This window comes from Paroedura picta, chromosome 1, assembly GCF_049243985.1.
Source record: "Paroedura picta isolate Pp20150507F chromosome 1, Ppicta_v3.0, whole genome shotgun sequence".
Taxonomy (NCBI): Eukaryota; Metazoa; Chordata; class Lepidosauria; order Squamata; family Gekkonidae; genus Paroedura; species Paroedura picta.
In genome coordinates this window covers 136,575,450-136,588,569 of record NC_135369.1, presented here as the reverse complement: position 1 = coordinate 136,588,569, position 13,120 = coordinate 136,575,450, and the positions used below count along the sequence as shown (strand labels likewise).

Below are 13,120 nucleotides of genomic sequence, written 5' to 3'. Positions count from 1 at the left end.
GGGGTGGACTAAAAGTGTAAATCGAGGGGGCTGTAGTGAGGAGGGAGAAGGGGATGAAATCACCTACCTGCCGTTATGTCCCCCCCCCCATGCAGTCCTATCAGTCTACATGGTTATTGGTCCACATCTGTGATCCTGAGAGTCCACTTCCTTGCTTCGGTGGGGAAGGGAAATGAGGCCAAGATCCATTGTTTTGTTCCCATGGGCAAAACCAGGTTCTTATTTGAACTCAAAAAAAGGTGAAGAGCTAAAGGGTCTCGGTAGATCTAAAAGGTAATTATGAATTTTAATAAACAGCATCACAACATAAAGTATATTTTGTGTATTTATTTCAAAACAATAAGATTAGTGTAATCTGAGAAGAGTATTTTATATACTTTGGTGATGGTGGTTGTGGTGGTTTGTTAAAATTCATATTGCTTTGCTTTTTAAAGAACAGGTTTCTATTCTTTTCAGCATTTTTCTTGTCTTAAAGTATTTGTGTGGGTTGCAGGTACATTTCCCATTTAACTCTTTTTTTCATATTTTGGAATCCCCCCCCCCTTTGTACGCCTAGGTATTCTGTTTAAATGTTTAATTAGTCCGGTGTCTGCCAGTTTGATACACTGTAAATATTCACTCTATGAAAGTGAATTGGTCACACAGACTCCGAAAGAGGCCTTATAGCGATTCAGACCCTTGGTCCATCCAAGTCAGTATTGTCTACTCAGACTGGCAGTGGTTCTCCAGGGTCTCAGGCTGAAGTCTTCACCTCCTACCTGAACCGTTTAACTGGTAATGCTTGGAATTGAACTTGGGACCCTCTGCATGCCAAGCAGATGCTCTGCCAGTGAGCCACACTCCCTGCTGAATGTAATTGGAAAATGCAGAGATCCTGCAGCCAGAAACACAAGTGGCAGAGAAGCTGACTTCTGCTTTGAGTGATGCCCAAGGGAGATCTTTTGCTCTTGATTCAACAGTGTTGATAACCATAGTCATGTAAACATCTGTCACAGAAGTTAGCAGGAGCAACTGATGGGAAGCTTTATGGGAAGCAGAAAGTGATCAGTTTACCCTCGGGAGCTTCTGTAGCAGTGGACTTGAGACTCATCCATGCACACCTCCAAAGACTAAGCTGCCACTGGACTCTACGACTTTTGGTGACCGCAGCTGAGCATCTTAATAGGAAAGAATGTCTTTCTTTCCTTTGAAAAACCTTTGAGAAAATACAACTGGAATATGTCCATTAAAGTTGCTGTTCTTTTTATTATTTTCTGTGATCAATGTATTACTACAACAGCTCAGGGCCAGTGTCAGGTTTTTGCATCTTAATATCAGTTAATTGAAATAAAATATGTGAAATCCTTAAGTTGCCAGATGTTGGCTATGTGTTGAACCAGGATATACGTTGAAATAGTTATTAAATACAATGTAGTTAACATTCTGACAATGCTTTTATTTTTCATGTGAATTGGAATGCAGATTTCTTCCATCTCCATGGATGCTGAGGAGGGTAGCTGAATCATTTTCACTGCCCGTGGTTGTTCCATGCTGATCAAAAGGATCTGGTTTTTTGCATTCGTATTTGGAATCTTGAACTCTTTTGATGTAATTTTTGAAACAGCATTTGATGGAGTACTTGAAGATCAGGTAGGTGAGTTCAATGACATTTAAAACAATGCACAAACAGGACGTCACCACCACTATATACAGAAAGACTTTTTTCTCCGTTGGCTTAGATATGTAGCAGTCAACAGTGTTTGGACATGGGCTCATGTCACACTTAACAAGACGGGGAACATTGAAGCCCCCATACAACTTGTGAAATAAAAAGAGAAAGCTGATTTCAAATGCTGTTTTAGAAAGGAGGCTGATAAGGTAAGTGCAGAGCAATCCACCATCCATGCTTCCTGTATTCTTGTACAACTTTTTCTTGTGTCTTTTTTCTCTGTTCTCTCGATAGGCAACATGGAGAACAACCAGAAGTGATGGGGTGGAGACCATGATCAGTTGCAAGGCCCAAAGCCTCACCTGGGAAACAGGGAAAAAGTGATCAAAGCATACATTTTCACAGCCGGGTTGCCTAATGTTGCACTCAAACTCCTTCAGTTCGTCTTTCCAAACGTTTTCTGCAGCCACTACATAGACAAGCAGGCGGAATATAAACACGATAGCCAGCCAGATTCTGCCAATTCCTGTTGAATATTGATTCACTCCACTTAGGACATCTCGTAGGAATCCCCAACTCATGCTTGCTGCGTCACAAAGGGCTGACTGTAATGAAATAAATACATACTATAAGACTGCCTCTTTGAACAAAGCCTAGAACAGAATCACCAGATTGCATTAGCCACCCAAATATCTTTAAGATAACTGGATTGTCCAAGGATTTCAATTTATTATAATTTTTTTAAAATCTTGCCCTTCTATGTTGCTCAGGATGGGTAACAACATTGAAACCATACAAGTTAATTAAAAAAAAAACCCTTTACACTGATACTAGTATCACCAGTAAAATTCCCAGATGAGTTTTTTAAGGTAAGGAGCTAATCTTTCTACTGTCCTACAGCAGTGAGGCCAGCCATTATCAGTAAGTGTCATTTAGACTAGCGATCCCCAACCTGTGGGCCGTGGACCACATGTGGTCCTTAGACTAATTGGAGGTGGGCCCCGAAGGACGCCTTCTCCCCCCCCCCCGGCCCTTTACTTCATTCCCCCCCCCCAGCCCTTTACAACACACTTCATTGTTGTGGTGTGTCTGTATCTTATTTTGAAGGGATGTTTAAACATTACCATAGCAATCAGAGAGCATTAGGGCAGTGGTTGAGAGTAGAGGAGTAAACTACCCCCCCCACCGGGCCTTGAGTGGTCCCTGGTGAGTGGTCCCCAGCGTTGAGTGGTCCCTGGTGATAAAAAGGTTGGGGACCACTGATTTAGACCAGCTGTCTCCAACCCTGTTCCGGAGACTGGTATCAGTCTGTGGATCAGTTGGTACTGGGCTGCGGCTCCTCATCCTCCTCCCCGGCTGCTGCCTCGGGGGCTGCCCTGCCACTCTGCCGCCGGCTAACCTTTGGTGCTCTCCAGCAGCCGCCATGGCTGGGGCACCCCCTCAGCGTGGCACTGTGCAGCTGCTGCTAGCAGCGCCCTCCAGTGGGCAGTGGGAAGTCGGGCGCCGGCGGGAAAGCAAGTGGAGCAGGGGCTCAGGCAGTGGTGACATCCCTCGGCAAAAGACTACCCCCACCCCCCAGGGCTCAGTAAAATTGTAAAGCGTTGACTGGTCCCTGATGATTAAAAGGTTGGGGACCACTGATTTATACCTCAACCATAAGCCTGGTTGAATAGCTCTATCTTACAAGGCCCTGATCTCTCCCAGGAGTGCATTCCAGCAGTCTGAGAAATTAATTTCACTTCCTTTGGGACAGAAACACTGAGATGTTGATCTGAGATGAGGATCTCAGTTCTCTTGGGACATTATAGGGGGGGAAAGACAGTCCCATAGGTACATTGATCTGATTCAGTCTCCCAATCTGGAGCCAATGCAACTGGGTGAGCACTGCTGTTATATGTGCTCTCCACTGAGTTCCTGTTAGGACTCGTACCGCTGTATTTTCATAGAATCATAGAGTTGGAAGGGGCCATACAGGCCCCTGCTCTACGCAGGATCAGCCCTAAGCATCCTAAAGCATCCAAGAAAAGTGTGTATCCAACCTTTGCTTGAAGACTGCCAGTGAGGGGGAGTTCACCACCTCCTTAGGCAGCCTATTCCACTGCTGAACTAGTCTGACTATGAAATTTTTTCCCCTGATATCAAGCCTATATCGTTGTACTTGTAGTTTAAACCCATTACTGCATGTCCTCTCCTCTGCAGCCAACAGAAACAGCATCCTGCCCTCCTCCAAGTGACAACCTTTCAAATACTTAAAGAGGGCTATCATGTCCCCTCTCGACCTCCTTTTCTCCAGGCTGAACATTCCCAAGTCCCTCAACCTATCTTCATAGGGCTTGGTCCCTTGGCCCCAGATCATCCTCGTCGCTCTCCTCTGTACCCTTTCAATTTTATCTTTCAATTTTATCTATGTCCTTCTTGAAGTGAGGCCTCCAGAACTGCACACAGTACTCCAGGTGTGGTCTGACCAGTGCCGTATACAATGGGACTATGACATCTTGTGATTTTGATGTGATGCCCCTGTTGATACAGCCCAAAATGGCATTTGCCTTTTTTACTGCTGCATCACACTGCCTGCTCATGTTTAGTTTACAATCCACAAGTACCCCAAAGTCTCGTTCACACACAGTGTTACCTAGAAGCGTATCCCCCATCCAGTAGGCATGCTTTTCATTTTTCTGCCCCAGATGCAGAACTTTACACTTATCTTTATTAAATTGCATCTTGTTCTCATTTGCCCATTTTTCCATTGTGTTCAGATCTCGTTGAACTCTGTCTCTATCTTCCAGAGTATTTGCCAGTCCTCCCAATTTGGTGTCATCTGCAAACTTGATGAGTAGTCCCTCCACCCCCTCATCTAGATCATTAATAAATATGTTAAAAAGTACCGGACCAAGCACCGAGCCCTGAGGTACCCTGCTACTCACCTCTCTCCAGTCTGGTGAAACACCATTGACAACAACTCTTTGAGTGTGGTTCTCTAACCAATTCCCTATACACTTAACTATCTGAAAATCCTTCAACTTATCCATCAGAACATCATGGGGAACCTTGTCAAAAGCTTTACTAAAATCCAAGTAGATGACATCAACCGAATTTCCACGATCCAGCAAACCTGTTACTTGGTCAAAAAAGGAAACCAGGTTGGTCTGACAGGACCTGTTGGAGACAAATCCATGCTGACTTCCTTGGATCACCAAATTGTCCTCCAGATGTTTGCAGATCACTCCCTTTAATATCTGCTCCATTATCTTCCCCACAACAGAGGTCAGACTCACTGGTCTGTAGTTTCCCGGGTCATCCTTCCTCCCTTTTTTGAAGATCGGAATAACGTTTGCTCTCTTCCAGTCCTCCGGGACATCTCCAGTCCTTAAAGAGGTCCCGAAGATGATGGACAAGGGCTGTGCAAGTTCTCTGGAAAGTTCTTTGAGCACTCACACTTTGAGCATTTTGAACCAGTTGGAGTTTCTGGAGCAGTCTTAAGGGCAACCCTGCATAGAGCAAGTTGCAGAAGTCTAATTTAGACGTGACTGTCAAGTGGATCATTCTGGCTAGATCCAGCTCTGAGAGATAAGGTGCCAGCTACCTCGCTTGGTGCAGATAAAAGAATGCAATGTGAGCTCATTGTGATTTGGGCCACCATTGATAAGGAGGAATCCAAACTCGCACCCTGACCATAGGCACCTGTGTTAATTGCAGTCTGTCAGTGTTGGTAGCTGTATCACTTGTTTTTCTACATGTCCACCCAGCCAGAGGACCTCTGTCTTGGTGGGATTCAACTCCAGACAACTCCACTCAAGCCAATCTGCCACTGCCCCCAGACACCTGCCAAGATTGGGGGTGTTGATAGATGGTCATTAATAGCTAAGTGTCACCCACATACTCGTGATAACCCAGCCTGAATCTCCATATCATCTGGGTGAGGGGGCACATATAGATCTTAAATAGCATTGGGGGGGAAATGGCTCCCTGTGGGACCCCACAGTTCAGGGCTCTGTGCTGGGACATGATTTCCCCTACTGGTATTCTCTTGCCCCAGTTTTGGAGAAAGGACTCCAGGCACTTCAGAGCTGTCTAATTCTTCTCAGCTAGGTAGTGGGGCAGTAGTTTGTAATCAACTATGTTGAGCACTGCTGTCAGATCTAATACGAGCAGCAGCACTCACTCGCCTATATCCAGATTTCTCTGGAGGTTGTCTGTCAGGGCAACCACAGCTGTCTCCACCCTGTGGTCAGACCAAAAGCCGTACTGGAAAGGGTCAAGTGCTGAATTTGCTTCCATGAATCATCGTTCTCCCACCAGTCATTCAGTTACCTTGACCAGGAACACTAGTGTGAAACTGTGTAGTAATTTGCTGGATCAGCAGGTTTCAGTTCTTGTTTTTTCACTAAAGGCTGTGGCACTATTTCTTTCAAACTCTCTGGGAATGTCCCGGAAGTCTGGAAGAGACTTATAATATCCCAGAAAGGGCCATGAATTTCCTCACCACCAGCTTTAACTGGCCATGAGGGACATGGGACAAGAGGACATATGGTTGGCCAGACTACTGCCAGGGCCTGGTCTATGTCAGCCAAGGAAAGCAGACTGAGCTGGTCCAAAGTAGGTATCTGAGGCAGTCAAGGGGCCTCTAGTTTGCTTTCTGCATTAAACCTAGGGGGAATATCCTGGTGGAATTAGTAATCTGGGGAACTGCATACCCCACCCAGCTACCAGGTCCAGGAAGTTGGACAGGGCATCATTCAGTACATTAGGCAACTGGTACTCCAGGCAGATGGCCAAACTCTCCACTGTGCCCCACACATTCAATTCCTGGGATTGTTGGAAGGGGGAGTGCCTGGAAGGAAAAAGATTCTTGGACTAGTATTGCCACACACACATTGCCCTCTTGTCCAGAAATGGTGACTGTCTTGCCCTCCAACGCTCAGATTTTTGTCAGGCAACTCAGATCCATATTCGTCCCTGCAAGAAAGTCTTCAAGGTTGTGGTTTTATTGTTTATGGACCTGGCATTGCACACCAATATCAGAGAGAGGATATACTTCCTTGTCAATGTTTCTCAGGATGGGAAGGAGGTTAAAAGGAGTGTGAGCCTTACCATGTCACATTGCCTCATTTTTAGCCATCTCCTCCCACTTGCTCCTTCTCCATAAGGTAGGCTTTATTTGTGTTCCCCACCCCCAGGAAATCCACCTGGTAACAACCAGGGCCAGGGCCTTTTCAGCTTTAGCCCCAACCTGGTGGAATGAGCTCCCAGAAGAGCTGAGGGCCCTGACAAAGCTATCAAGGTTCTGCAGAGCCTGCAAGATGGAGCTCTTCTGCCATGTGTTTGGTTGAGGCCGGGGAAAGGGTGCCTGGAATCACAACTCTGGGGTCCCGCTGTATTATAGACTATGCTATGGGAGATATCAAAACATGAGAACAGTGGTAGACAATGGTGGCTGGAGCAGTGGTGTTATGGGCTTTCTTTTTGTATTCTGCCATCTTAATGCCACTTATATTGTTTTAATTGTGGTTGGGGATGTTTTAATTGTTGATACATTGGATTGACTTTTTATTGTTATACTGTAAACTGCTGGCAGTTGCCGGGAGAGGCATGATACAAATATAAAAATATAAAGAAATAAACTAAACTTGAAATAATGTATTGGATGCATCCTGATACCCAAGTGGGGTGACCTTGCAGAAGGAATTTTTGCTGCTTTTTGCCTTTGCATCATGCCTGAAGCTTACTAAAGCAGCACAATTTTGGAAAATTCCACTCCCTGCAATAGTACCACCATTCCTGAGGATCCCCACTAAAATGAGTAGGCTTTGAAAATGCAGTGGATTGCTGGGGAAAGCAAGGAGGCAACAATTGTCTCTGTAGTGCAGTGCTGCCACTGGGAGACAGTTGTGACCAAATTTTCCTTGGTTTATTCATCAGTAGCCTGGGATGTAGCTTGAAGCGCAGCTGCCATAACATAAGAACCAGCCCTTTGTGCTAAGCAAAGGGTAATTTTGATGTGGGATACATCTTCTGGTGTGCCCCCTGGGAAGGAAATGGGTATAGACATGACATCTGCAACCCTGCTCCAGAGAGTGCACCAGAAGATGTTGGGAGGCCACCAGCAGAAGGAAGAGGCCAAGGTGCTGGCTGCAGAATCAGCAGAGTTGGGCTCCCCAAAGCCAGCTTGAGCCACTGCATGACCTGCACAAAAGCTGTGGAGCAAGGCGCTACCCCTGAAGTCAGCTGGGGCCACCGCAATGCCTGGCTTCCCAGCCCTCTGCTGCCATGGCACCTGGCTTCCCAGGCTGGTCTGTCCACACAGCAGGGCTGGCCTGGGAAGCAGGGAGACACTGTGACCACCAGCAGAGGACTGTAGAACTCCTGCAATGACAGGTGTGGAGGGGGAAGGGGAGAAAGAGTGTGTGTCTGAAAGGGAGGGGTGGGACTAGGCAGGAGAGGTACGTGGAAGAGTCAAGGAGGGAGTGTGGGGAAAGGTATGGAGGGAGGTATTGAGGGGGCAAGAGATGAGGGAGAGGCAAGGAGATGGGGAGGAAAGGTGGGGGGAAGGGAATTGTCAGGGATAGGATCAGGTAGGTGGGGACCAGGGTCTAAGTAGGGACCAGGGACCAGAAGAGGTAGAGGGAAGAGGGAGAAGAGAGAGTGTGTGTACGTGTGTCAGAGAGGGAGGGGGCCAATAAATCTGTGTTCTACATACCCTGTGATAGAAACTCACTAGAATTTTTTGTTGAATAAAATGTGGCTTGTTTTTCATCTGGTAGCACCTCCCACTGCATTGATGATTGTAGATTTGGCCAATATGGGCTTGGGACCACCAAAATACACAGTTTTGCCTACAGAGCACAACTTTCCCACTGCAGCCCATGGTTGCAGCTGGAGTGGGAAGATGAGACATTTCTGTGGATGTGGTGGAAAAAGTCTTAGATGTTTATTAATTCCCCTGAGCTTTTGGATCAATTCTCAAACCAGTTTTTTTTTTTACTTAATTGTTTTTAAGTAGTTGTATAGGCCAAGTGTAAGAGCCTCTTGTGGCGCAGAGTGGTAAGGCAGCGACTTGCTGTCTGAATCTGTCTGCCCATGAGGCTGGGAGTTCAATACCAGCAGCCAGCTCAAGGTTGACTCAGCCTTCCATCCTTCCGAGGTCGGTAAAATGAGTACCCAGCTTGCTTGCTGGGGGGTAAACGGTAATGACTGGGGAAGCACTGGCAAACCACCCCGTATTGAGTCTGCCATGAAAACGCTAGAGAGCGTCACCCCAAGGGTCAGACATGACTCGGTGCTTGCACAGGGGATACCTTTACCTTTTTATAGGCCAAGTGTATAGCCCATTAGATTTGTCAGGAGTTTTGAGTCATGCATTACAATAGTCCATAATGAGGAATACACAGCAGCATATAGTTTGGTGTAGTGGTTAGGAGTGCGACTTCTAATCTGGCATGCCGGGTTTGATTCTGCACTCCCCCACATGCAGCCAGCTGGGTGACCTTGGGCTCGCCACAGTACTGATAAAGCTGTTCTGACTGAGTAGTAATATCAGGGCTCTCTCAGCCTCACGCATCTCACAGGGTTTCTGTTGTGGGGAGAGGAAAGGGAAGGCGACTGTAAGCCGCTTTGAGACTCCTTCAGGTAGAGAAAAGCGGAATATAAGAACCAACTCTTTTTCTTCTTTGTCTGTCTGCGTGTTGAACTGGAAGGCAGATTTTTCCCCATAATTTCATTATCAATATTCCAGACCAGTTGATGAGGGAAGTGATTCCTGGGTTTCAGCCTACAGATCCAAGCACCAGCAAGAAGGAAGAAGTTCTAGCCGCAATATATTCTAGGTCACATGCCGGACTAGAACTAACCAAAGCTGCTTTGATTGCACACTTTCATACACAGCACAACATTAGCGCCCAGGAGTATTTCAAGGTATAATAGGAGTCAAATGTGAGCCCAAGGGCTGTGATGTCCCCTTTTATGACATCTTCTTGAGGGGCACTTGAAGAACTAGGACCAGTGGTACAGATTTCTAAACTGTTTGCTAGTACAAATAATGTTTAAGAACCAGTGGTGAAAAACAGAATCGATTATCTCTGACTGTCAGCAGGAAACTAACTGAATGTTTTCCCTGTGCTGTTGAAAGCAGGTCCTAATCCTAGGGTGTAGGGTGTTCAATAAGAGGTGGTAAACAAAATGTTCTTTGTCCTAAAACAACAAGGATTGGAGCAGACTTAAATAATTAGAAATATGCTTGTTTATTATTTTGCTCCAACCTTCCCCATCTTATGGGATCCTCAAGCTTACAGTAAATACTAACTATATAAAATGATAACAAATCAACAAAAGGAGCCACAGAAATAATTCTAAATATAGTTAGGGCCAGACAGCAACATGCTTTCAAGAACATTAGGCCTTGCCCCTGAAGATGAGAAGGTGAATGAGTTTAATGGACTGGATTACCTGGGACAGAGAGTTTTGGAAGCTAGGTGACACACACTCTCTTATAACTAAGTGCACCAATGCTAGATTACTTAAAGTGGCTATCCTTGCATTTCATCCTCCTAAGCCCATGGATTTCAATAGGCGGGTATAACTCAATATAGGATGGCATGGTTAATTTTAAATATAAAGTATGGTAACTGATATAAGCAGAGATTAAAATGTTCACATTTGAAAATTATTTGCAAAAAACTTTTGCAAATAAGAAAAGCTTTTATGTATTCAAATTGATCTGGACTATACCCACATTTCCTTACATTGCTGTCCTTTTTAATGTGTGTAAAGGGAGGTCACTGGAAGCCCTAGCCAGCTGATGGAGACCTATGCCTGAGTGGGGGCAGTCCCATCATTAGAAATGGTGGTAGATTTTGAGGAGAACCTAAATGTTCTACACTGAGCTCTTCTGGGTTTAGCAGCTTCTTTCATTCTTGCACTACAGACATACTGCCTCATAGGGTTGCAACTATAGGTTAGGATATTTGTGGATAGGGACAGTGGGATTTGAGGATGGGGGGACTTCAGAACGGTATACTGACATAGACTCCACACTCCAAAGCAGCCTTTTCTTCACAGACAAGCTCCATAAGGAGGAAGGTAACCCTATTCCTGCAGTTGCATGGCCAGTGGTGCTGGAAGCACAAGGGAACTGTAGGAGGCAAGTTGGTCCACTGATGCACCAAAAAGAAGAAATTGACCAACCAAAGTGGTGTTCCAAATAAGCATAAATCTATCTCAAATATATTCTATGTCCTTACTTTATTGTATTATAACATATTTGATGTGGACCAAGCCAGAAAGGTATTCAGATAAATTAATTCATTTTCAAAAGCAATTTTTCATCAGTGGTCTGGCCCTCCATATGTATTTCAATGAGTACACTTCAACTTTACCAAAATTCCAAATTACCGGAAACCTTAGAGATGAAATATTGCAACAAAAATTGGCCATAGGCTCTGCAATGTAGCGGGGATCTTAGTATACAGGGTCCCAAGCTCTGCCCCTGCAGCCAACTCTGGCCAGGCAAGAGGAGTCTCTGTGGCTGAGATCCCAGCAGTAAGTGGCAGGGAGAGGCAAGTACTGCTTATGGTGCCCAGAAGTGGGGCGGATCTGCTAAAAGAGAGGATTTTTCCTTGGTGTTTTCTCAATGGAAGAAAGAGACACAGGCATTGCCCGCTCACCTGGGGAGATGCTACAGGAACCATGGGGGAAGTGGTTCTCAGCAGACTCACCAGTCTCTTCAAGGAGGTGCATCACCAGGTAAGTGCAGAGCTAGCCTGGCTATGGTGGGTGTGTTAGTCCCCTTACCTTCACTCTTTCATTGATTTGTTTCTGACTCAGGCTCTAATGCCTACTGACTTCAGCACCTCCTTTTGTGCTTCAGGCAGAGCTTGCTTTTTAAAGAAGTCACCCAAGTACTTGACCCATCTTTTTGTTTTCTAAAAGCCAATCTTTTGCTTTTTAAAATTTCAATTTAAAGCAGGACGTATAAAAGAGAGAGGGAATACCTGAAGCTGCCTTATATTAAATCAGACTCTAAATCCATCAAGGTCAGTACCATCTATTCAGATTGACAGCAGCTCTCCAGAATTTTTCACATCAACTCCTTTGTCCTTTAAAATGCAGATGCTGGGGATTGAATCTGGAACCTTTGCTTGCCAAGCTGATGCTCTACCACTGAGTCAGGTCTACTTTAGAAGTGTCTTTTTTTTTAAAAGTCCTCAGAAACTGGTTTTGATACTACAAAATCATACAAGGCAATGCCCCTCATTCGAGAATTTAAAATTAGAATCACAAGAGTGTGAAAGGTCTTCCAGGGTCATCAACCTCCTGCACAATGCAGGAAATTCACAACTACCTGCCTCCACAGTGACCCCAATTCCATGCCCAGATCATGTCCTTCTGCTCACCCATTTACAATCTGCTTAAGTTAAAAGAATCAGCATTTCTATAAGATGGCTATCTAGTCTCTACTTGAAAAATTCCAAAGAAGGAGAATCCTCCGCCTCCTGAGGAAGCCTGTTCCACTGAGGAACTTCTGTGTTCGGAACTTTTGGATGTTTAGTTGAAAATTCTTTGGAATTAATTTCAACCTATTGGTTCTGGTCTGCCCCTCTGGGGCAACAGAAAACAACTCTGCTCCAAATTGTATATGACAACCCTTCAAGTATTTGAAGATAGTTATCATATCACCTCTTAGTCACCTTCTCTCCAGGCTGAACAGACCAAGTTCCCTCAATCTTTCCTCATATGACTTGGTTTCCAAACCTCTCACCATCTTCATAGCCCTTCTCTGGACACACTCCAGTTTCTCTATATCTTTCTTCAGTTGTGGTGCTCCAAACTGAACATAGTACTCCAAGTGAGGTCTTACCAGAGCAGAGTAAAGTGGTAACATCACCTCACATGATCTGGACAGTATACTTTTAATATAAAATCCAGTTTACCTTTTTAGTCACCAAGTCACACTGCTGACTCATGTTCAGTGTATGATCTAAGTTCCCCAGATCCTTTTCACACATACTACTGCTGAGACAAGTCTCACCCATCTTATAGTTATGCATTTGATTGTTCCTACCTAAATGCAGAACTTTTTATTTTTCACTGTTGAAATTCATTTCATTCATTTTAGCCCAGTTTTCCAGCCTGTCAAGATCATCCTGTATTCTGATTCTGTCTTCTGCTGTGCTTACTACCTCTCCCAGATTAGTATCATCTGCAAATTTAATAAGCACCCCTTCAAGTCATTTATCCAAATCATTTATGAATACATTAAACAACACAGGGCTCAGGACAGATCCCTGAGGCATGTCACTTATCACTCCTCTCCAAGAGGATGACAAACAAATAACCCTTTGAGTGCCACCTGTCAACCAATTCTTGATCCATCTAACATGTGGCATTTTACCAACTTGTGAACAAGAATATCATGTGGAACCTTATCAAAAGCTTCAAAAAAACAAAAATCAAGATAAACTAAATCCAAAGCATTCC

General features: G+C 44.8%; 1 protein-coding gene across 3 annotated transcripts in view; it reads right to left on the bottom strand.

The window, feature by feature from the left end:
* Window positions 1-1,225: 1,225 nt before the first annotated feature.
* Window positions 1,226-13,120, bottom strand: part of GJB7 (gap junction protein beta 7) — a 30,369-nt gene continuing 18,474 nt past the window's right edge. For all 3 annotated transcript variants that reach the window (XM_077305007.1, XM_077305017.1, XM_077305027.1), the window contains one exon: window positions 1,226-2,253. In XM_077305007.1, the coding sequence (XP_077161122.1) occupies window positions 1,435-2,229 (795 nt within the window). In that variant the 5' untranslated portion in view covers window positions 2,230-2,253 and the 3' untranslated portion in view covers window positions 1,226-1,434. The remainder of the gene's footprint in view (window positions 2,254-13,120) is intronic.